The sequence below is a fragment of the Empidonax traillii genome, unplaced genomic scaffold, assembly GCF_003031625.1.
Source record: "Empidonax traillii isolate 1590-97213 ecotype Southwest subspecies unplaced genomic scaffold, ASM303162v1 scaffold217:size1918799, whole genome shotgun sequence".
In the NCBI taxonomy this organism is placed as follows: Eukaryota; Metazoa; Chordata; class Aves; order Passeriformes; family Tyrannidae; genus Empidonax; species Empidonax traillii.
In genome coordinates this window covers 1,651,131-1,677,545 of record NW_020955410.1, presented here as the reverse complement: position 1 = coordinate 1,677,545, position 26,415 = coordinate 1,651,131, and the positions used below count along the sequence as shown (strand labels likewise).

Sequence of the window (26,415 nt, the reverse complement as noted above, 5' to 3'; positions counted from 1 at the left end):
TCATTATTTTGACCTGGTTTAGATTGTATAAGGATTTTGAACATCTGAGTGGGAAGAGCAATTACCTCTGTATTCTTCAGTTTCATGTGCTTGGTATAAATTCACCAGTTCTTGGATAATTGTGACTTCATTCTTTGTCTTACTTATTGCTTTCACTATTTGATTATATTATTTATTTTTATTTAGGGCTTTGCTAAATATGCTGGCAATAATTTTCTGTGACTGTCTGAAACATTTTATTATAAATTGCTTGTACAAGATAACAGCCTTAAATCCCTAGTTGCTAAACCTTTTATTTTTATTTCTAAAATCTTCATTCAGTCTATCAACTATAAGGAGGTCACCTTTTAGAGATGAAAGGATAGCTCAAGATCCTTCTCAGTCTTTTCTTCAATTTTTAGATGAATTTGGGGTTAAGTCTTCACTCATTAACTTCTATAAGTCAGGCTGACACTGTCTATAGGTTTACATGTTAGTGATTGTGTTAGCAGTTCTTTTGATTTTCTTTTTGTAGCAGCTTTTTATTTCAAGTTGAACAAGCATTAGCAAAATTATTCAGCAACATCTGGTTATCACCAACAGGATGTGGATTTGAACCATATCTAAGTACTACCCAGGCAGGAGCTGCACTGCTGGGCTGTGTTACTCTCACTCCCTGCACTCCTGTTGCTTAATGATGAATCCATTGCATCTCTTGGGTTGTGTCATCAACAGGTATACACAGTTGAAGAACATGGAATGGATATTCTTATGTGGTCTTCTAGCAGAAACGAAGAAAACAAATGGATGTATGCAAGTGTACTCCTCTCCAGTAACAGCCCTTTCAGAGTTGCCTTCGAAGCTGAAGTGGGGTGGAGTGAACCCACAGAATTTGCTCTAGATGATATTTCTTTCACCCCAGAATGCATTGATGGAGGTATGCTATTACACAAATATATCTAATATGTGTTGTCTTTTCAGAGGGAAAGAAAAATTGTGGCATTTCATATTTCAGTGTGTATCACAGTTACAAAAACTGAAATATTTTCCTTTTGAAATTACTACAATAATGCTATGTTTTTACTTCATTCAAAAAAAATTTAGAAAAGAAATGGGTGCAGCACTATCATGCAAAGATGTCTTTTTCAAAGGAAAGAAAAATATGAAATGAAAGATCAAATTTATCATGTATGACCCTCATGGCAATTTTTTTAATTTTTTCCCTGAAGGAAAGCCATTAAACCTATCAGAAGGGCTCCTATCTGTTTGTTGTCTGAGTGCAGTGTCTGACTAATGTTATTTTCTCATGGTTTGTGGAAGACAGTTTTTGTATTATAGCTAGAAGTTGAATATATAAATAATTATACCAACTCAGAATATTACTTCCATTTAGGACCTGTTAGTGAACCATATTTGAGAGGGTCTATTATGAACCATATTTGAGAGGGATCCATCATCATTCAAATACATTGTTTTTCTCCTGTATGAAAAAAAATAGTGAAGGTTTTATGTTGGGATGGATGAATATCAAAGTGGTTCACAATTATTTTAAAAGAGGTTAGTTCTTCATTTTCTTCATAAAATTTCTCAGTGGTGTCATGTATTTGCCTCACTGCCAGGCCCTTGAGAGTTTACAATCTCATTTCTTCTGGAGGAATTAAGTGACTTGATCTGTGTAGAAAAAAATTGTAATGTTTGGTAATGCCCTGTTTATTCTGTGTGGAAGGTAGTGCTCTACTCTGCAAACAAAATATAGCATATGATACAGTATCAGAAAAAGAGCAGTATATGTGCAAATACAGATTCTAATAGAAATACTGGCCATTCCTTATTTTGAAAAGTCAAGAGAGGAAGAAAACCAAAGAAACAGAACATTTCTTGTGCAGAACTTTATTCACAAGGAACAAACAGGAATGATTATGGTTAAATAAACACCAGTATTAAAGTTATAAAAATCTTCTTGGATAATATTCTTCTTGTTTGGATAGGATAGCCTCCATATGAACTAGTTGTCATACTGTTCAAGACACTTTTTTATTATTTTTATTGTGGTAAGCATCTCCTTCAAGAATTAACCACATGCTGACTAAAGCTTAAAGTAAAAGAATAAGTTCACAGAGGTGGCATTTGCTCAGCGTTAAGCTGAACAAATGTTTTGTTTATTTTCTCAGAATAGGCTCAGGCAAATAATATTTTGGAATGTTACTCAATGAGCTGCAGACTATGTACATAGACAGGCATTTGTTCTACCCTTATTATGTAAATCACCTTTGTTAGCCATGTCTTAAGACTTGCATAAGCAGTTTCATGCATAATATAGCATAACAGGGAAATTTTCAAATTAAGTACCAGTAATTAACTGGAAGACCTAGTTCTATATTCCAACAATTTATACAACTCAGTTTTCTAGCTTTGTGGAACCTAAATTTGGTAATTTACTATGAACAAGCCTGAATTCAGAGAAAGGAAAAAGATCTTCCATGGAAAGTGTATATTAAGGAATCCTGAAATAATCATAACTATAGAAATAAGGTCATTTTAATGAAGCAACATTTTCTAATCACCTTATTTTTCTCTAGAGATTTTCCAGTTGTAGAAAACTTCCAAGTCTCTCACTTGTATCACACTTTCTGTGTCTTACAAATAGAATAGATCATAAGTTTGGGCTTAAGAGAAAGACTTATATTGTTGAATAAGTCAAAAACTCATGCTCTGTCTACATGGGGTTTGTGACTTAATACGTAATCTCCTCTCCAGACAAAAAACTATATCTAGATGCTGTTACTTAAGATTGGTTTTGTACTATTACTGGAAAAGTTCTATTGTAATAACCCTTGTTGGCCAGGTCAGCCACGTCTGTGCTTGTGAAGAGACAAGAAAACTGCACAAAACCCATGTAATAAAATAAACCACAGAAGTTTAGGAAGAAGAACCTGCCTCTGACTTTTTAATACTCTTCCCGACAAAGAGCAGCAACTTAGAAGGAGGTTCTATTTTTTACTAATGGCTGTTGCTGAATAACTGCCTCAAAATTTAGATGGTAAAATTTGAAGATATTACCCTCAAATAAAATAAAAGCACTGTCCTGTAGATATTTCAGGAGGAATATTTTTCTGTAACAGAAACTGTGGGAAAGTTTGCCTAATCCGTTGTCAGTTCTGCTTTGATTTTTGCTTATTATGTTTATTCAAAGACCTAGCTCAAAGAAAAGTGTATTACTTGTGGTACAGGTTTTGTGTAACGTTCTTTCTTTCAGAAGATAGCTTTGCTACTGTAGATCTTTCTTCTCTCACTGTATTACTATTTTTCAGCTTTTCTTTAATTACTTTGAGTTTCCTGAGGCAACATGTTCTAAACAGAAGCAATCACAATTTAGCTGATTGGGAGCTCTAAGTAATAAACCATTACCAGCATCTCTAATTCAGCTGTGGATTTTATGTTTTTAAGTAGTCAGCCCTCATTAGCCATGAGAGTTTCTAGATACCCAAGAATATTTCTGAACATTTAAATAAAGTGTGGTCAGGCTAGTGTTAAGTCAAGCTAGGCCTACTGCAGAAGTAGCCTCTAGCTGATGCTGATGCAGAGGGAGCTGCAGTACCAGCTGTCAGTGGCAAGCTAAGTTCAGAATTATCTTCTTAATGAGATGTCCTCCTACCATTTTTCAAGGTCCATGACTTTCTGCCAATAAAATTCTGTGGAGATCTTATTTTACAGGAATTAGTGTGTCTTAGGGACCAAGGAATTTAGTTGTTACTCAGTTGTAATAATTTTCATTAAACTTCCCAGAAATATCTTGATTTAAAACAAACAAACAAAAACATCATTTATTTCTATTTAATATCTTAATTTTCAAAGTAAAGGTTAAAAAAATACCAATTTCTGAATTCAGATGGACCAAAAATTCCAAAGTATTGAATCAGATTTTGTATTCATGGTTTTCTCATAGTATTTCTAGTTCAGCTGAAACAGAAGGCATCACAGAAAGTCTAAAAATTACTGATATACCTAATTTAAATCCTAACACTAGTGCAAAAATACCTAATATCCAAACTTTATTCTGCTTATGGAAATCAGAATTCTGTGTTTTGTCATTCACTCATTACTGGAAAAATAAACTGATTGGACAAATTCTGTGTAGTTTAAACAGTAATGTATTAGTTAAACAGCACTTCTATATATTGGAACAGTATTCTTAAGAAACAAATAAATAGTAAATATATTTTGTGATATCTTTCAGAGATCACCCAAGCAAAATATTTGTGCTTGTGGAGATCTGCAACTGGAAGGTAAATCCCAGTACAAAATCAACACTGACTGCTGCTCCAGCTCTTTTATGCAGTGAAGTCACCAACTAGACCCTATTTAGTAGCAGCTCTTTGTGAAGTCAAATTGTACCACTTTAGGTAATTGCCCTAATGTTTTGGTTTATTCAAAAAATTAGTGCTGACACTTTAAAATGAATATTTGGGATGAATCTTTGGTATAAACAGGAGCGCAAATATCATGCAGTGCCTGCGGCTCCGAAGTGAGAAAACGATATTTGTTTTTCCAACATCAGTCATGCTTATCACCGGCTCAGTATTAGTATTGCTTAGTGAAGTAATTAATATGAATTAAATAAATCTGGATGTGCCTCGTGTCTATTCTTTAACTCGTTGTGAAGAAACAAATAGAAGAAACAAATCACACTATGTGAATTACAAGGCTGTTTTTGGCTTTACATTCAAGTCCAAGCCACCTCTAAAGGTCTTTATTAAAAAAATGTACATAAAGGCTTCCCAGTACCCTAAAGTCTAATACCCTCCAGAGACTGAATCTTCAATTTCTTTGAGCCATCATAAGACAATCATGAGATATGGCTACATCCACCTTTTCTAACTTTCTGGGAGCGATGATATTGCAAAGAACTGCATGACAAAGGGATAATATTTCAATCAAAATTTAGGATTAACCCCCTCAGAACTTCTGGTCAGCCATAGCAAGCAATGAAAAAGTGTATCTGGAACTATAACCTGCCTCCAACAGTTATGGATGCCTGGGAAAGAGAATAAGAAAAGGAGAACTATACTTACTGTTTTTCCCCAGTACATTCCCCCTTTCCAGCCATTTGTAATTCAACCTTCCTGAGCACTACAATCTCAAAATAATGATCCTCAGTTGTGGGTTTTTTTTTCCTTTGAACTTGTTTGTTCTCCTGTTAACACCAGGGAAATTTTTAATATTCAGAAATTTAATTATATGGTGCTGCTTGTATGAATCTAGGCTTATATTCATGAATAGAAAAGCTATTCAGTGCTTTCTCATTCATGTCTTGAAATGTATGAAACTTTTATTTAAACCTTGGTGATTCACTCTTTTGTCTGGTGGGTAGGATTTCTCTAAGACTTCTCCATAATACAGTTTCAGATCTCACCATAAATGCATACCTGACAGACCCAATCCTGAAGTTAGTTCAGAGTTAAATAATTTGTACTGACCTCCAATCAACAGCAGAACATATGTGATATCATACCAAAATTTGTGATAAGTGCAAGTGCAGGCATCAAGGTGAGAAGGCCCCCAAGGGCCAAAGCTATAAGGCCATACTCTTTGTTTAAGGTGGAAGGAATTGAACTTCATCACTGTTGTCTATTTCAAACTGCTTATGAGTGTTTATAATTCAAACACAGCAGAATGAAGGTAGATTTCAATACTTTTTCATTTAATAACTTAGTAAAAGAGTAGTGACTATAAAGACTATTTCCATATAGCTAGATAGCAGAAAGAAAGAAAGAGTGAAAAAATAAAAATCTATGTGGCTGGTCAAAGTTTTAAAAATCAATATTAGTCTGACATACTATAATTTTAGATCATATGTGGTGTCTTGAAGGCACCTAATTTTCAAAAAAGGGAGTAACTTCTCTTGTGATTTCAGATAACAAACCATAGAGCAAAGGTACATATGCCTGGAAATACTAATGTCATAACATCTTGGCTAGTTATTATTTCTCTGTTTCTCAACATATATTCATAGAATCACAGAATATAATGAGTTGGAAGGGACCCACAAGGATCATCAAGTCCAACTCTTAACCCTGCATAGGACCATCCCCAAGAATCGCACCATGTGCCTGAGAGCATTGACCAAACTCTTCTTGAACTCTGTCAGGCTTGGTACTGTGACCACTTCTCTGGGGTGCCTGTTCCAGTGCTCAACCACATATTGAGGACTTTTCCCCCATATTTCATCTCTGCTTCATGAAACACACTCTTTGAATCCTGATTGTTTATAAACCTTCCTTGCTCTTCCTGCCACAGTCTTCCATTTGCTTTGCAACAGGATCTGTGTGTTTATACATAATGACAATCTTTAACCACATTACTGAATACTCTTTTACTCACAGCTCTCTTTACTTTTTCCAATACAGAGATGAGAGATAATTGAATGTTTTGTTTTCTCTGTGCACATTATTCATACACCACAAAGTCACAGAATATTCTGAGCTGGAAAGGACCCACAAAGATCATCAAGTCCAGCTCAAGTGAATGGCCCATACAGGGATCAAGCTCATGACCTTGGTGTCATGAGTTGGCACCAACTGAGCTAATCTCAGGGTCACTCCTCTAAATGTGGAATTATTAATCATTATGAAGCTTTTTTCTAAACAGCATATAGCTACAGTGTCCAAATATTTCAAAAGTATTTAATAACTACCTTCGTAACTCCTCCTTATTGCATAATGCTGTCTATTTGCCAACTAAAAAGCAAATATAATAAAATAACCTCTGCAGTTTTGACTGTTAGTGGAAATGTCCAAACCATTTTTGTTTTCAGGGTCATCAAAATAAAGAATCCTGAACTGAACAAGAAGCAAAATATGAATTGACCAGAATGTTTTTCTTATATAAACACTAACCTGACAGACCAGCAATAAACATTATGGGCAAACTAATCAAATAATGAAGTAGCCTAGAAGCCATCCATTTGTAGATAATTTTATATGCTCTCCCATAGCTTGAGTAGATCCCATTTTACTACTAAAAAAGCCTAAATCGAACTTGTATCTAATTAAGAGACAACCCAAAAAGTAGAGTAGATGTTTGTGTAAAGTTCGTTCAAAAAAAAATAGCCCAGTGGCACACAGAGAATCTTGCTGAGGGGTGCGCCTGTGTGTGTCTGTGTCCCTGTGTGTGTGTGTGTGTGTTTGTGTGAGGCAACATTGAGAAAATTCTGCAGCAGAACAGGACTCATCTGAGAACAGGACTCATCATAGACAGAGTCAATGATCCATCTGTGAAACTCCCAGAGCCTGGGTGTAGGAAATACTGGAAGACTGGAAGGGTTAACTGCCTGAGTTGCTGTTACTACAGTGTTAGATCAGAGGGAAAAACTCTGTAGAGGAGACTTGACTTCTGATTTCTTTAAGTTGCAGAGCCAAGGGAATCACAGATTGCTTGTCTGCTCATGCTTGTAGTAAAGCAGAAATCTCTCTCAGGTTGAGTTTTTTTCTCAGGGATATAAAAAGAAGAAACTTAGGCAGTTTCTTTCCTCAAGGGAAAGAAATGAATCAGGGGGAGCTGTTGGGGGAGGCTGCCTGTAAAAACAAAGGAGGATAAGAGGAAAGATTAGTAGTAATAGAGGATTGGAGATACCAGGGAAATTTGTAAATAGTTTCTTCACTTAATTAGTTTTTCTCTGAAACCAATCAGTATATACTTTAGAAACTCTTTGCTTGGCAAAGATAGGGCATTTCTGCATTTTTAGACTAAAAATTGTGTTTCAGGGCATAGTACCTTAGAGAGCTTCTTCAGCCTGTTCTAGTATTTTCCAGTGCACAGACCTAGCTGGCATCAGAAGCCAAAAATCTTTGTAGATTTTATAGAAAAGGAACTGGGAATAATTTTGGGATAAGATAATCACACTGTATAAACTAGCATAATTGCTAGCAAGTCCTGAATATGTTGTGTAAGTTTAAATCAATAAATATACTATCTTTGTCCAAATTCTTCAGTTTCTCTCTGCATTCTTATAATTTGTACAGAATACTGAAATCTTCTGTATCGAGCTGGATGTCTTTTGGGAAATTAAAAATCTTTGGATTTATTAATAGTGTATTAAAATAGTTTCATTAATATTGAACCTCCAAACCCCATTTGTTTACACCAAAAAAACCCTCAAATCACAGAGATGACATTTTGCCTTGCTAAGTTCGTTCATAAAAATCAACATATTTCCTCAGAGGGATGGAAAGAAATAATTTTTGGAATTAAATGATTTCATGATACTATCTTACAGAAAAGAAAATTATGAGGTTCTTCATTTTGTAAAACTTATCCATCTCCTCAATAAGCGTTAATCACAATCAAGGTTTATCACAGAAATTTTATCAATCTTTTCTTCAGGGCTCTTCTCAACTGATAACGATAAATTTGTACCTTTTTTCAGAAGCTGAGAAATAAAAGATAGTGTAAAGTTCTTATCCCACCTACGATAATGTGCTGATTCCAAGAAACTGTTCTTTCCTCCACTGAAACCTGTCCTATAGTCCAGCCCACTTCATTTTCGTTGAAAAGAAAAGCTTCAGAGCCTCTCCAATTCATCATTGCTCCTAATAAATAACAAGCAAATAAATCCATCACTATAACAGGCATAGCTAGCAATTCCTGTACTGTTCTTAGCAGAAATATGGCAAATATTGCCATATTGCTGTCACAGGTAGTCAGTTGTCCCAACCAGAAGCACTAGCTCTCTGAGTGAAAACTAAATCATAGCTTGATTTTACTGTCAGTAAACCTGTCTGTTATCCATTATGTTTGTATGTAAGCAAACTGTGATAATTTAAAATAAATTCTGCACAAGACATAAAAAACTCTCAAGTCATTGGTCCAGGTTCTGCTTTTGCTAATTCTGGATTTGTAACAGGGTCTCTGGGACCCTTTTCACCACCCTACCACATACCTTTACTTTGTCATGAAGGGGAGAGACTTAAATATTCAACTGGTCAGACTCAATTTCCCCCTTTTTTTGTCTTTTTTTACAAGCTTGGAAATTAACATTTTATTTTCTAGTAGAAGCTTTATTGAAACTGATAAAATCTCATGGACAGATTGTTAAAGTATTTGAGCAACTTTAGTCTGATTAATTTTTTTACAAGGTTGTTTCCTTGCAGCCACCTTGAACGGGCTGATTTCATGCCCTGATCCAATGTTTATTGAAGTGAAAGTGAGGGCTGACACCTATTTCAACTTAATTAATGCACTGGATTTGGCCTGTAATTAATTTATACTCTTCTCTAATGTAAACCATTGGAGGGGGTTATTTTTGGCCTCTTTTAGCTACAGTTAATAGGTCCACCATTTTTATTAGATTTACTAGGCAAATTACGTATGCAAATATACAGACAGGTTGTTAGTTTTCAAGAGTCTGACGCAAGGCCCATTAAAATCAATATGAGTTGTCCCACTTACTTAAATGGGCTTTAGAGTGAGCTCTGATACAACTAAGTTAATGCTGCCTAATAGCGTATGTGGCAACTTTATTCCATGCTTCCTGGTGTTAACTCTAATGCCAATGTCCACTAGTGCTCACTAAAATTCATTGTTACAGGTGATATATAAATATAAATGGAGACCTGCTCTGTAGCAGATATCTTGGTATTTGAAGAAGAAAGGCAGAAAAGTGGAGGATAGCCTGGAGGTGTTGCTTCATTCGAATTAAGCATGTTTGTGTGTTCTTGCTGTGCTAATGACTGTGTAAGATAAACATTTATGTTATATTAACATTTGGGAAATAGCAGTTCTGTGGTTTCCTGTGACTGAATCCCTGTGATTCATTAGTGAAATATTTGCAGTGCTGATCTGTGGAGTTTGCTTTATAGTCAGGAAAGAGGATCATTACACTCCATGGATGGCAAAGACAATAATACAGCAAAAAAGCATATGTGTACAGAAAACATTTGTCAAACAACAGTAAGGCTTTTACAAATCCCTATCCCACAAATACTTACTTATGTCCTTGAAAATGAGCACTCACTGACTTAATACTTTTCATATTGTAAAGGCACCTTTCTTCCAAATCATCAACTCATGAGTTCTATTTACTGTAACGTGTTTTGATGGTTAGCACATTGCAATAAAAATATAAGTAAAAGAATTTATTTGATCTGATGACAATGAAATACAGATATATCCAGCTCTAGTTATTACAGTTCATGAAGCAGTACATGCCAAATTTTGTTTGCTTTACACACTAGCCTGATTTCTATGTGGTTCTATTTAGCTCAGCTACCTAACTTACCTTAAAAGTGTGAAGGTGCCTGTAGGGTAGCACTTTCTGCCCTAGATAATAACTCAGCCAGCACAGCTGTTGTAAGTTTCACAAAGGAATAAGACCAAATTAAAACTCAGGTTTTAGGAGCTAATTAAAATGCCTTTTTTATGATATACAAGTAGATTTTATATGCACATTCTTTAATTTTGGTTATTTGCCATATGCAAGGTAAAAATAAATGCAAAATAAAACACTGAGTGCAAAGTAAAATAAATAAGGATGCGTACTCAGCTTGCTACTTTAAAAGTCATAATTCCTTTAGATGTAATGGAACATCAACAATTTACTGCTGTTTTTCATGCAGATCTATATTCAGACTCAGTGTTTTGTCGTGCAGAGGTTATTTTTGCTGAAATTGGTTTTTTTAGTTTGCTTTTCATCTGTGTGCAGATACTCAACATATTCTTGAGGATAGTCCTGCTTTTTAGTGGTCATGCAGCCTGGACACAGAGAGCTTTGTCCTGTCTTCCTTAGAACTTATTATTTTCAGTAGATTTATTTCCAAATCCTTAAACTGCTTCAAAGAGACACTGCTTTTTAAAAGAGGAACCTGTACAATATCTCCTCCACTCCTGAATGAGGTCTAAAAATGAGAGCCATGCAGCACTCAGAAGATGAGTGCTGTGTTGGGAACATCTTTTTTGCATTTGGGAAAAGGTGAGGGAAATGTTTTCTTGGCATCAGGTAATTGTTGAACCTAATAGTATTAGGTGACAGGAATTACATGTGGGGCACAAAGAGACAGCCAATTTGCATCGAAGAAGTATACTTCAGATTTTGCTGTTTAAATAACTTTCATATATATCTGCAAGAGGGGAATATAAGATTCATGGATATGCTTAAGTTTAAAGTTAGTTTCCATGGCTGAGTTGGGTGAGTGTACCACTGTGTGACTCAGCATATGGAGGGCATTTATGAGGAATCTGTCATTAGTGCCAGCTCATTTTTCACTGCAAACCACATTGCAGTGGTAAAGTTAAATTCTTCCCAGTGGCAAGAAAACAGAATGAATATTGCCACTCTTTAGAAAGAAACATATCGATGGGACATACTAAAATGATGAGCTTAAAATAAATAATTACATGGATGGTAGTTTTGCATACAAGTAATTAGTTTTGCACTAATGTTGCTTGATATTTCTTTTAAGTTGGAATTATGTAATGATCTTCTACATTTGTATATTCCTAATTAGTTTGTTTTAAATGTTAGCTATATGCAAAATAATATTTTTATAAATTTTCAAAATCTTTACCTGGCAGATTTAGTTTATAATTAAGAAAACATTTACAACTTACTTTATTCAAAGAAAATGGATTGAACTTGGGAGTAGAGTTTTGGTAGACTATGGCAATCTTGATGTTTTACTAAATGTCATCCAGAGCACAATTTTCCTATTATATCTGAAACCAAACAAATGTGAACTAATACATAATGTGAGCTAAAAAGCAAGGGAAGATTCTTATGGTCTTTGAAGTATATCCTCATCTTATACAGGGTGCTGATCTGAAATTATTTTGCTGATTTTTTGCTGATATTTCCGGATATGATTTTGGATGTTTATTAATGAGCTGAAAACATAAACCAGACCTCAACAAGATCCCTGGTTAACCTTACCCCTGATTTAACCTCTACCATAAATTGGACACATCTTTGCTGCCCTCAGTGAATACTGCGCACTCTAAAATAACTGTTATGCAAGTCAGGAATAATAATAATAATAATAGTGGGTTGACCCTGGCCAGATTCCCATGACAATAATCCACAATCCAATGAAGCATTCAAGCATTTGTCTAAATATTGAATTTAGTAGGGGATTATTTGCATACATAAACTACTTTATATGATTTGGACCATAAGGCTAAACTGATCAGTGCTACAAAAGTCTGAAAATAATTTAACACTCAAGATCAGACTCGTAACAAGCAACACATTCAAGAATTATTGAGTTTAAAAGGAGGGTTCAGGCTACAGAACAAACTTGGATAGAAGCATATTGGAAAACATATCATGAACCAGACAGGTATAGAAAATTAAACTGGATCAGAAGTGCTCACAAATATCCTATAAATGCAATCTTTCCTGCAACATAAACAAGCAACCAGAGGACAGTCAAACGTACTGGAACTGGGGTTGATTTCAACTATCTCAGAACAAACACAGAAAAACAAGCACAGGACTATGCAAGGACAAAAGCACGTGTCTAAGCAGAACTGATTGCAGCTTAAGTCATTTTTGCTGTCTAAATGTCCCCTAGGCATTGTGAGGAAAGGGTCAGGAGTAACAGAAAGAAAAAAATTGCAATTGAATATAGTCATAGCCTTTTTTTTTACTCAGTGCAAGTGCAAACTCAAAATACAAAATAATTCTTATATGCAAATTCTATATGACAAACCAAATTCTAACACCTTTATGAGCTACTGTCATTAACTATCTGCTAAAATAAAGTACTATAGTAGAAAAAAATGCAAAATATAGAGCACTTTTAATTTGTTCAAAATCAATCTACTATGTAATTGAAACGACTGTAGTCAACTACCTAAATGGAACTTTCATAAGCCTTTTGAAGTAGTAGAAGTGAAAATAATTTTTTTTTAACTAACATATTTATAAAGCATATGAAACCACAATCTTTTCAATCCCATGTACACATTCTTGAGACATAAGTTGTGACATAATTCTGAATACAAATAGGGCAAAAGATCACTGGGTTATTATTTTCAATGCATCAAAACCCATTTCTATTGTTTTAGGTTTAGATTATGTTTAGTGTATCAAATACATTTTTCTAGCAGCATGATAGAATTTAATAACACTAGTGTTATGAAATAATGTCAGGAATGTTCTATTGTATGAAGAGTTTTAATTATAACCTTTTTATATAAAGTCGATATGAAAATCAAAAGGTCTATCTTAGACAGAAATTTGAGCTCTTTCCTTGTAACTGTTTCACAGGAAACAAGATAGTAAAATAAGGCTAGTATTCTGTTTATCTGAATGCATTAGAAGCTAATCAGTTTGGGTGCAAAATTCTACTGATATTTGCAATGCAGGTATCTTTAGAAACTGAGCATGTTTCAGCAAAGTTCTTGTGCTGTAAACCCCCAGCCTGGTATTGCAGAATACACAATCATACTGCTATGACCATTAGATTAGAAGTCATAAAATCTTCCCAAAATCTATGTACTCCCTTACAGCATCATGCCTTAATGTGGCAGTAAAATTTAACATCTGAGGTGGGAGAACAATGTTTGCACCATTTCAAAAAACAAGCTAAAACTCACCCATAATTTTTGTGCTTGATCTGCTTTGCTTCAGCCCAAGCCAACAGCAAATCTCCTATCTTTACAGAAGTGGTGACATTAATTTCTCTTTCCTTGTCTATAACAATCATATTCTTTACTCATCTGGTGCAAACTGAGTTTACAAAAATAAAATGTTTAAGGTTAAATTCTAGAGATTTTTTTCTTTTCAATGCACAAAAAAAGTACAGGAATCCATCACATTGCTTCCATGGGAGACACTGGTATATACATGGATGGTATAAAGAACACAACATTAGCCCAGTCAGCTGCTTAGAATTTGGAGTCCCCATAAAGATGTGAACCCTCTGCTGGTAAAACTCAGTTGCAATGATTTTTGTAGAAAGAAGGAAAGAACTTTAGTGTCTGAGACAAATTTATTTATATGCATGATCACAGAAAGCTTTTTCCAGTATTTTCTTCCAGTAAAACAAGTCGGCCTGGACTATTTACTTTTTTTCATCTGCTGTCTAAATTAGTTAAAGTCTGAAATTTTAAGAACACGTTTTTAATTTATTTGTACCCTGGAAACTTACTTTTATCTAATATCTTCTTTAATTTTATTCCCTATCACATCAAACTAAGCTATAGAGTGATGATACACTAGATCAGTAAAAATCTTTGTTGTTACTTTATGAAAATCTTTTTCTTACTCTGCTGAAGGTTCAGACCTTATCCTTCATTATAGCTTTCCATGAATTATGCTTCCTGTTGATCAAGACTTACATAGTCTTTGATTTTTGTTCACCCGCTCAGAATACAAATAGAGGAAGATTGTAACTTGAGGGTTATTTTAATGCTTTCCAGATACAGAGTGAAAGACAAGATTTACTAATACTTTGGTATTAACCCTTCTATGTGTACATGCCATAAGAAGTAATAGCATCAAAATAAATGCTGAACTTGAGTTTTAGAAGCAAAATGCTGCAGCAATAACAATGGAGTTAATATGAGACAAAATGTTTTTAATATTGTGTTCTGCACTTATGAGCTGTGTTTTTATAGATGTTGAATTGGGTTTTCAAAAAAAATTTAGCAACCAAAATCAGCTGCATTCCTGGCAGTCCCTATGTATGTCTCAAAGGCAGCATGAATGACTTTTGAAAGAAGAGAATCAATAAATATTCTTCTTTCTTCTTGTAGGATTAGCTGATCCACACCCTCCAACTTGCAGCAGTGATAAGTTCACATGTGCATATGTGCAGCAGTGTTTGTCCCTCGCTGCAAGATGCAATGGGGTTGAAGATTGTATGGATGGAAGTGATGAAATGAACTGTCCCATGGAGAGGCCCACCACCGTGACTCCAGGCTCCTGCAAGGACACAGAGTTCTTGTGTCCCTCCACAGGTTGTATCCCGTCCCTCCTGAAATGCGATGGTGTGCCTGACTGCCACCTTAATGAAGATGAAGTTGGCTGCCGTAAGTTACTTTCATTGCTATAGTTGTGGCAATGCTAACTTGCCTAAACTAGTGATGTTTCAGGAAAGAAAAACAACAATATAATGAAGTATAGTGTAACATTCACTATGCACTGGTAAAAAAAAATACTACGTATCACATATAATGCTGCAGAGACACTACTGCAGAGACACTTTACATTTCCAAATAGTTTTGCTAATGCATTCTTATTCCCTGCCTATCAACTTTTGTAAATTCTTAAAAATTTCTGTTGTATTTCTGTTAATAATTTCTACATTTTTTCCATAGATCAGTCAGCTGCATTTCCATTGCCTCTGTAATCTCTAATTCCAATATGACAGATAGACTTTAGCAGTTCTATAATTCAGTAACATTCAAGACAGTCCTGACCTTTCAAGGATTTTGAAATCAAGTCTGTTCATGCAGTAGCAGCAATCTCTGCCCCAAGCAAGGAAAAAGGCTCACAGACAAAACACAAGGACAACAGGCTTTGAACTCTAACTAAGAGAATGTCTGCCCATTTCAAAATATTTCACTATTGGTATATGAACTGAGGTCAAGTGTTGCATTCTAGGAATTTCAAAATAATTAGCTACATAGAAAAAAAAGAGGATTTTTACATATAAAACCTTTTCTTCCTAAACTTTTCATGCTGTAAAAGTTTTTCTAGCATTATTTTTCATCCTTATCAGAAACTAAAAAAAAAAAAAAAAAAAAAAAAAAAAAAAAAAAAAAAAAAAAAAAAAAAAAAAAAAAAAAAAAAAAAAAAAAAAAAAAAAAAAAAAGGTGAAATAATCAGTTTGCAGAGGTTTAGAAATTTGTGTTCTTTAATATTTTGTACCAAAACTACTGAATATAAATGCAGGCCATGCACATACTATTTATTTTAGCAAATTAGTGTACCAGACTGGCATGGATTTGGCAGACTATTTGTGTATGTCTTTTGTTTAGAAGTGAGCTCTGTGGTCTTGTTGGCAAAAGACATGATTTTGGAGATACCTCTTATCTTAAATTCTACATAACCTGAAGGCATGTAGAAATTTTACATGTTTCTTTCTTCAAGCAACCCTCTCATCATTAATGTTCTTTGACCTTGTTTCCTTTTCGATCTGTCTTTTATTGTACCTCCATGCTGTGTCCTATTTTATGCACATCCCAGCTCCACACCACAGCAGTTAACGTAGAATCTCAGAATCTGAAAGCAACAAGATTTCCATAATTATCAGTATCCCCCAAAGAACTGAAATGTTGGGGGTTTGGGGGGTTTGTTTGGTTTGGGGGGTTTTTTGGTGTTTTTTTCTTTGCTTTATGGTTTGTTCAGTTTTGTTTATTCTATTACTTCGACTTCTAAATAATGCCCAGGGATTGAGTGGAAAATAAACACTGGTCTAATCAAAGAACAAAAATTCTCCATAGATGTTGCACACCTTTGGGGTTCTCAGCGGGGTGGAAACTTATTCAAGTCTGTAATCACATTGTTACTCCAAAATTCAGTATAGAGACATGCAAGTATTGGCATTATAAGATAGAAATATAGAAGCAGCAATTTGTGTTTCTTCTATGAAGAAGATACTGGTTGCAGGCAAAGCAAAAAGAAAGTGTTTAGTGTTACTTTGGAATGGAATCAGTGGAAAGCTTATTGCTGTCACAGCTGGTGCTCAGAACAAACTGTGTATGCCATGAGAGCACAGCATTTAATCTCTAGCTTTTTACTTTAAACATGTGAAAAGCCATAGAAGTTTGTCAACAGAGAAAGGTCAGAGAGAAAAAGTAAATATCTCCAAAAATTTATTTATTTTATTGAAATTTATGCATAAGCTAAAAAATTGATTTGCTAGTAAGTCCAGCCTATGTGTACTGTAATAATAGAACAGATTGAGTGTGTTTTTAAATTTTTTTCAGATTTTAGATTGAATTTTAATTTTATTTTCCTTGACATGGATCCAATCTACCTGGTGATTTTAGAAAACTTCAGTTTAGGAATTATTGACACCTTCCATTTTGTGTCCCATAGTAATTTCATTCATTTAAGTTTAACAACAGGTAGTCAAAAATGTTCTGGGTTCTGAATTCAGGAATTTGTCAGGGGAAGTTTTCTCCTGGGATAAAGACTAGTTGTCAAAATGCATCTTGCAGAGATTAAGCATAAAGCTCAAAAGAAAACTAGGACAAAGCAAAACAAACAAAAAACATTAGTCAGATCTCTACTAAAACCACAGTTTCTATCACAGAAATACTTTTCTTCATGACTTAGAGATATATACACAGACAGAATTTCCTGTAGAGTTCACACAGCAGTTAGGTTGTACAAGATTATGCTAATATTATTTTATATCAACTAATGTAGTGGATTTTATTATTAATTGCATTTAACAAGAATATCATGTAACTGTTTTCCAGTTGTAGATGTTCTACTTGGCTGTCCCTCTTCTTGCTGTCAGTTTAGTAAAGGGTGCATTATCTCACCTATTTAATCTAAAACAAACATATTAGCATCAATGGGATGTATACATTACTTTTTTACAAACCCCATGACCATCTTATTGAGTACCAATACCAACAAATAAAAAGTGATTTCTCAATTTTCTGTAGTGCACCGAAATGTTGTAATCCTGGTTGGTTTTAAATACCTAGGAAATATTAAAAATGGTATTCCTTTAAACAGACTTTCTATAGGTTTTATCTGGACCTGGAAAATTAAATATAGACAAAAATCTGATAATGTCACCTGAATGTCTTCATTGTTTTCAATGCCTCTATTGTGCTCATAACATTCTTTACCTCAGCACTAGTAACTTAGCGTCATTGTCTTGAATTGTAAAGTATTTAGCAGTTTGATCCGTTGGTATGACTGTTCCCTCTGTAATGTGTTAAAATAATATGTTTAAAAATTGATTCTATCATTTTAAAACTAGTTTATGAATGAAAGTTGATCATGTTCTGTAATATCTTTTTATGGGTTTTCTTTGGGGTTTTGCTGCCTACAGTCTCAACATTACAAGTTAATATGCCCTCCTCTTCTTCACAAATATTATGTGGGAAAATTCAGTTTCTCTACCATCTGTGCTCTGTATTTGTTTTCTTATTTAGCAATTCAATAGTAAAGTTGTATGCCTTTGAAGATGAAAGCTTGCAGAGGTCACACAGATGCAAGTTTATAGCCAACAGTGCGAATCAAGTATTTTCTGCTAGTTTTTTAACAGTGAGAAAAAGAAATACAGCTGATAATAACCACCCTGTTACTTTTTGTTTCAGCCATTAAAGATTGTTTCAATGGTTCTTTGTTATGTGCATCAACTAATCAATGTATAGCAGTCTCCCAACGTTGTGATGGAAATGCAGACTGCCTTGATTTCAGCCTTGATGAGTCCAGCTGTTCAGGTACTTAGTTTTGTATAAAAATATCATTTGAAACAAAGAAAGTATAGCTATTTTCTACTGAATCTTTAGGCAATCCTCAAACTTGACTGAGTTTCCTCTTCTTAAACTTTATCAAATAATATCAGGCATGAGTTTTCCTGATGAAAGTCTGACAGATGAAAGAGGAAGAAAAAAATGAAAAATAATAATCTTATGTAACATCTTTACAAGGAGTGTTTCTTAAGGTATAAACGTATTGTTAAAAAACCCAAACAAACAAACAAACAAACAAAAACCAAACAAAAAACCCAGAAACAAAACAAACAAACCCTTCTAATCCTACTATACTACTAGGCACTCCCTTAATTTTAGCCAGTTGAGCATCCCACTTGTTAACCCACATTTTTGAGTGAATAGGATTGTTTGGGTTTTTTTTTGTTTGGTTGGTTTTTTCAAGTGTATTGCAAATCCATGTTTAAAAATAGCACAGTGAACTTGCCACAATATTAAGGTTTGGTTTGCAATGGTTAAATGGCGGAGAAAGATAAGTACAGGACAATAATACACATTCAATCTGAATCGATTTTTATTAATAAAACCTAACAAATACATAGATAATTATGTAAATAATTAAATCTAGGTTCAAAGCACCCCATTCAATGATACAAAATTACTGCAGCTGTTTCCCAAGACAATTACAAACTCTGGGCCAGTGTTAACAGTACTCCCCTAGATTTTCTGAAGATACATTAGAATTTAACTCTCTGTTTTTACAATTGTAAGAGTTATGTGATAAAGTTCATAATGTATGATACATATTGCAATAACATAATTCATTCTAATATATTAAATGTTTATTCACAAACTAAAAGTTTGCAAACACTTACTGGTAGAAGGCTTTCACTAGTTTCTTTGGGAGTGAAACTTACCCACAAGTATTGTGTTCATTATATATCACAGAAAGATAGAATGGTTTGGGTTGGAAGTGACTTTAAAAATCATTTCGTTTCAACCCCCCTGACTTGGGCAGGGACACCTTCCACTAGACCAGGTTGCCTATGTGAGAGAAGAAATCACCCTTTAAAATTAAAAAAATTACTGATTTTACAATTCATAGAGAATTCATAGTTGATAAACTTCATTTATAAAAAGCATTTTAAATTAAAAGGAACATGTTCAGAAACTACTTAAATGCGGAAGAATACAGAATATAAACAAGTAGACTTGCATGACAGTAAATTACAAATCTTCCACTTTTTTATCAGAAGCATTTTTATCAGAAAGCAGATCTATTAAGTAAGTAATTTAGTTCTCAAAATCTATACTTAAAACTGGATGTGTCCACACTGAATAGCTCTGTTATCTGCCTCAATAAACAACTGGCATATAACCGGAACTCTCTAGGTCTACTTTGAATTTTAGGAATCATTTTCTTACTAAAGATAGAGGGGATTCTATTTTGATTTTGAGTTTTTTCTTGCTAAAGCAATATAAAACTAAGCTTCAGTAAAACTAAATGTGATGATATGGAAATCTAAGTTAAGGGACATCAAGGATTTTTAATAGGATATCACCAACTACTTAAATACCTTTACTCTTTGAAAGCCTGATTTCTCTAGTTCCTAGGAGAATGTGTTTCTGAGTGTTGAAGTTCTGAATATCTTTAATAAAAGCATTGGTCATACAGGAGTGTCTGTTCATCACCAGTACATAAAAGCTCTTAATAATAAGGTAGATATAGGTACTAATTAAGTATTAGTTCAGTTCATTTGGGTCTTATTTGATATATTCTTATTATTTGAAAATAGATTCAGTTGTAAAAGCTTCATTTCCGGAGTCAGATGAAGATCTGACTTGAGAAAAATTTGAAGCCTGTTCAAGTGAAGCATTAGGATTTCTATAAGATCAAGAGCACGCTATTGCTCATAAAGTACTCATGACTTCACACTTGTATCACCAAGACCACACCTAAAAGAAGTAGTTTTGGAAGTGTTAAGCACCGAAATGACAGGTGTGAATATTCTGCCATTTTGAAAATCAGACAATGACAAAAGTAACAACAAAGAGAGGGAAATAATAATCTTTAATTTTATGTTTGCAGTTTGTCCTGAAGAATACTGCAAAAATGGAGGAAGATGCATCATCAAATATGACATTCCATTATGCCAGTAAGTTTCATCGGTGATTGACTTGTGACTGAGGTTGGATAAACATGCTGTTGAAAAAGATGTTTTGCTCCCCAGAGACTGAAATTACATTCAGTAGAAGTGTATTTTTAAAATTCTCTTTATGTCTACACTATTTTTATTTACATTTAGTGAGATAAACCACATTTTGAGAAGAGTATTATTTATCAGATAGAATTTTCTGTAACTTTCATATGTCATTACATGAGACAACCTGCTGGCCTGACACATTGATTTCTGTGTCTCATGTTGCACATCAGCATTTAACAACACATGCTTCTGTGCCTTATGTGCAGTGGATGTTTTGTACCTCAGATAAGATTTTACAGTAGGCCACATACTCATCTTTACCTTTCTGGCATGTGTTTGGAAAAAGAAAGTAATGTTTTTCCACAAAAACACATATGTTTAAACATATGCTTGCATTTTTTACTGGAAATGCTCTATGCTGAAAAAGAAATAGTGTATGCAATTCTGATGTAGGAAGTGCAAGTCATTATAAAGTGTCTCAGGCTATCTGAAGGGATATAAATGAAGGGATTCATTTACACAAGCTATCACTCTATTTCCCATTGGGAAATTACAGGAGACTTTTTAAAGTTCAAAGAAAGAAATGGTATGCATTATCATGCTTTTGTCCTTCACATGCTTCAGTGGATCTTGCCAAAGAGTTTGCCAGATTAATAAAGAACTCACTGTTTTATCAGAGTATCTATCTTAGTCAAGACTAGACATTAAGAGTTGTCTCCTAGTTGCTAGGAAATGCACATTAATAAGCCTGCTTTGTCTTTCAAGACAGGTTTATCCTTTATCGTTGAAGAAATGTAATAAATAATATATGCAGAAAATATAGGCACTTTCATAGAAGGTACTTTGATTTGGCCTTCAGAAAACACTGTTAATTACCTGCAGATTTCCCAAAGAATGTCCTCTATTATAGCACAGAGAATAGTCTCTGTAAGAAGCTTGGAATTTCATTAAGGTGGCTGTTTCAAAACTCCTTGGAACATGTAAAGAGAGAAAAGGGACAAAAACAATAGAGAAATATTGCAGATGCAATAGAATGAAAAGTCAGCAGAAAATAAAGGGATTTGGAACAGCAAGTTTACAGTTTGTAGATTAAATCATTGATCAAAAAGAAAATTGTTTGTGGGGACAAAGCACTGAGGGAGTAATTGAGATTTTAAGTATACAAGAGAATTATAAGGTTTGAACTAGTGTTCAGACTTGCAAGAGAGAGGAAACCAAACTAGCAAGTCTTCTTTATACACAGAAATAAAAGACAGTTGGAATAAAAATAGTAAACAAAACTACTAAATAGGGTACTTTTCCTCAGCATTCAGTAAGAAACATGATATTTAATTCTGATGCAATGAATAGGCAGAGAAAAGGCACAGAAATGAAAATGACCTAACTGTTGGGCTAACATAACTCCGAGGGCCCTATGTGCTTGTGCTGGGGAAATAGGTCATCTCTATTCAGGAATACCTGAAAAGCAGTGCATGTAGTAATAGTCAGAGGCTTCCTGAAAACTCTGCCAGCAAGGGAAATGACTGAGAATAGCAAATGGAGAAGAAAAAGGGTAGCCAGATCAACAGTCTGGTTTCAATACCATTCAAGACTTTACAATTACTCCTACATATAATAATGGCAGGAGAGGTAATAATTTCTGAGGTGAACTTCTGCATGATTTTTTGAAATCCCACACCATTGGAAAAAAAAAAAAAAGAATAAAAATGTACCTAAAATAAAAAATGTAGAAGTATACCAGTTTTCATTTCCTAGGGAAATTTTTATTTTCACATGTGTGTGCGCACATGTGATTAATTTCGCTTAAATATGTAAGGTGAATACTTAGGGCATCAACTTGGCTTTCTTTCAGTAGTAAGTAACTAAGAGGCATGGAAGGTTAGTAGCAGGTGAAAGGTGAGCTCTGACATCCCTCTATGAAGAGATATGTGTAGACCAGGTGGAAAAGGGGGCAGTGGGTACAAGTCTAGATAAAGTTTCAGTATATATTGGAGTGGGTAACAGAGCTGGCATATCAGCTTGCTGTATTTTCTGTCCATACTACTGAGAAAAGCTTCTCTTAGCTGGTGCTTAATGATTGCGCTAATATCAGTGAGAGGTCACAGTATTTGAGAATGAGACTATTGATCTACTCATGGATGTTCTCAGTGAGAGTTTGTGAATAAATGCAGAGAAATGATGCTTTGTGGGTGATGATTACCTTCCTACTTTAATGAAACAGTTTGATGGTTGTCCTGGTCCTCCTTGGTATTTGAATTTTTGAGTTAAGTTTGAAAGGCACTTGCATTTGCTTCTCCTATTTGTTCATAAGGCTAGTTGGGGTGCACATCAAACATGGTTATCTTGTTCTTACTATTTCATGGTTGTTTTCTTTGTCTGCCAAACTAGATGGAGCTTTTGTCTGAAATTCTAAGGCCACTCTCATTTGACAAAATATATCTCCTATTTGTCCTGACGGAGGTCCCTTCTGTAGTCATGCAGCCAAGTGTCTGGTGCTGGCAACCAGCTATTGCGATTGCACATGCAAATCATGATCGTCTGAGCAGTAATGATTAGAATTTTTCAATTTCAATCCTCTGATTTCAAAATCATTCCTTTGATTATATGTATGCTTTCCCCAACTCTTTGTCCAGTGGTTTTTTGTGTTTGTTTTGTTTTTGTTTCAAAGTAGACCCCAGACCTCTGGAAATATAGGAGAGGGATATAGACGAGAACAAGAAAGCTGGGAAAAATGTGTTTGTAACACACTGAAATGGAATGGTGAGGCTTCAAAGACTGTACTAGTGTTGAAAAAAAGAACCACTAAAAAAAAAAAAAAAAAATTACCAGACTCTTAATGCCTAAGTTTCATTCTGATCTAAATGGACAAGAATAATGCAAAACATGCACATTTAAAATGTACTAAACCTCACATATAGTAAATATCAGATCATTGTCAAATCAGCAAATGGTTTGGGCTGGAAGCAACCTGTAAAGTTAATCTAGTTCAACCCCTTGGAATGAGCAGGGACATTTTCAACTAAATCAGGTTGCTCAGAATCCCATCTTGAATCTACCACATTTTTGGGGAACCTGTTCCAGCATTTCACTATGTTCATTGTAAAAAATATCTTCCTTCTATCTAGTCTGAATCTCCTCTCCTTTACTTTAAAACCACTATCCCTGATCCTATTGCTGCAGGCCTTTCTAAAAATAGAATGGAATGAAATAGTTTAGGTTTGAAAAGGCATAATACAGTGCTTGACTTTCCTTTTATTTTATACAAATATTTTCAATGTAATATACCAAATTTCAGAGCAGTTACACTGACTAGTAGTTAAGAGTATAATGAGTGATAATGAATATAATAGAGTGATCTTATTAATGTTTGAACCATGAGAAGGTTCTATCCTTTAGCACAAAAAACGTAATTACATTCACTGGCCTGTAATTAAAAAATCGTGTTAAAAATTAGAAATACATCTTCATTAAACAGTTTTAAAATTAATTGAATACATACCATCTAGCTAACTGAGCTGTAGAGATTAGAATTCCAAGGAGTCAGTATACATAGATAATTAATTTTGGTTGTTTTTGTAGTTGTATATCGAAATGTTGATTTGGCCCAAAAAATAGAAACTTATTTTGTTTGTTTCCTTTATTTGATAACAGCAAAGATTACTTTTCCTCTATGTTTAAGAAAAATAATTTACAGGGTAGTAATTAATTCAGAGGAGAGGAATTTTTGCTTATTCTTCTTAGAAAAACTAAAAGTTAATTGGTTCTCTATTTTTTGCTTCTTTTCTTCTCACTTTTAAAATGAGCTTATTATTATAACAGAAATGAACTATTTTAAATTGCAAATGAAGTACTTTATTCGCAGTGTTAAAATGGCAAGCAGTATTCCACAGAATTAAAAAAAAATACTTTTTTGGTAGTGGAGACATTTTTTCAGAATATGATTTTTTCTTCAAAATACTGACTTCTGGTAAGTACAATAAATTTTGGAGAAGGAGCCCTGGAAAGTGGCATGCAGCTTTCAGCAATGACTTGGTAGACTGATACCTTTTCCATTTGAGTATCACATGTGACAAAGGAGGGAAATTCTTATCCTCACTAGACAATATCTTCCAGTGAGAAATGTAGTTGTTTTGTTTTTTTCTAAATATGTTTTACTTTGGATGTACTCTTACCTGTGCTTTTTTACTATTTTTTGAGGACTGATGGTGGTAGTTATCTTTAAAAACTAAAAGTGGGGAGATTATTTTAATATCACACAGGATGTCATGAAAATGGAGTGATAATGGTATTCCAAACTTTAAAATGTTTGGAAGCTTCTGGACTGTAATTTGATGGAAATGCAAAGTCTAGAGACTGACAGTATAGAAACACCCAATTCATAAGTAAAGTGAGTTTATAATGGGAGAAGATGGCAGTTTCCATTTCAGCTGTTTATCCTGCTGCTCTCAGAAATTCCCTCTTTAGTTGAGGAGGATTGCTGACACGGTAGCTGCTGAAGCACAGCAGACTATTCACTGTTCAAACAAACCAGATTGAAAGAAACAAAGCAAAAAAATTGGTACTGAGTTAATTTCTTTCCTAATAATTTCCTTTTAGATTTATTGAACAAGGAAAATAGGATAAAGCTATATCTATATCTATATCTAGCTATATCTAGCCTATATACCTACCCAAGAAATTAGGGGTCATGAAAACCAATTCTACATAGAGGAAGAATAAAACATGGATGTAGCCATGAATAAAAACAAAAGCCATGATGAGTAGTCAAAAAGATACAGCATTGGATCAAATGCTATGCTAAGACTTGGCTTCTGGGAAACAAAGACATATATACATAGCTACCACAGAAAAACTTTTTCACATGTCTCTCCATTACCCGAGTGCCATCTGAAAAGTGATATTGAGGCAAATAAAATTACAAAATCAGGTTGCCTGAGTTGGGAAAAATTGAATATGGGAAGACAGGTTAATATGTCTGCTCTCCAGAATAAATCAGACACAATTTGACCTGAAAGAAAAATATAGTATATTGATGGAAGTACATTTTAAAGATTTGCTCACAGGACACTATTTCCTAAAGTTTCTTTTTCACATATTATTTTTTTTTTATTCTTTATCTTTTCTCATTCGGAAAGGTTGCTTTAAATCAAGGTACCCAATACAAAAATACTGTTGCTTTTTGGTTTTTCTTGTTTCTAACTTCATAGCGTTCTCCAAAGGAAAATCCCATAGGGATTATGGTGCAGTGCGGCAGAGACTTAGATTCATAAATCTTAGCATTTTGTTCATTCTGTAATAGTTGGAATGAAACAGCTTTTGCTTTTGATGCTGACTGCCCACTCACAGGGTGTTCAGTGATCATTTCACAACACAAAAAAAAAAAAAAAAAAAAAAAAAGAAAAAATCCACTGAATCCTTCATATATTAGAATTTGGGCAGTACTGTTCCTTCATGTAGAAAGAATATGTCAAATTTGTCTAAAAAGTTTGTTTTCTTTTAGATTTTCCCCACTTGTACCAAACTACTCCAATTTGGCCAAATCTGTTTTACCTAGAGAGAACCTTGCCATTGAGCAAAGTATCAATTATTTCTTTACAAATGGATACACTGGCTATCTTTTTGTGCTTAGAAGCAGTTTACTTCGAGTTTTGCTCCTTTTCTTCCTCTTTGAAGATAATAGTATAATCCTGAGGTCAGCTCTTTATCACACTGAAGCCAGCTGCTTCATACAGTTTGCAACTCCTAGAAATGATGAAAAAACCTGAGTGACATTTATCTTGGTCAAACCTAATTGAATACATAGGGCGATTTGCCACCTTCTCCAATGAGGCAG

At 34.2% G+C, this 26,415-nt stretch overlaps 1 protein-coding gene across 1 annotated transcript in view; it reads left to right on the top strand.

The window, feature by feature from the left end:
• MALRD1 (MAM and LDL receptor class A domain containing 1) overlaps positions 1-26,415 on the top strand; it is a gene marked incomplete at its 5' end in the record, with an annotated part of 241,799 nt that overhangs the window by 174,926 nt on the left and 40,458 nt on the right. The window contains 4 exons of the mRNA XM_027887586.1: positions 715-916; positions 14,731-15,006; positions 18,262-18,387; positions 20,468-20,534. Coding sequence (XP_027743387.1) covers positions 715-916; positions 14,731-15,006; positions 18,262-18,387; positions 20,468-20,534 — 671 coding nt within the window. The remainder of the gene's footprint in view (positions 1-714; positions 917-14,730; positions 15,007-18,261; positions 18,388-20,467; positions 20,535-26,415) is intronic.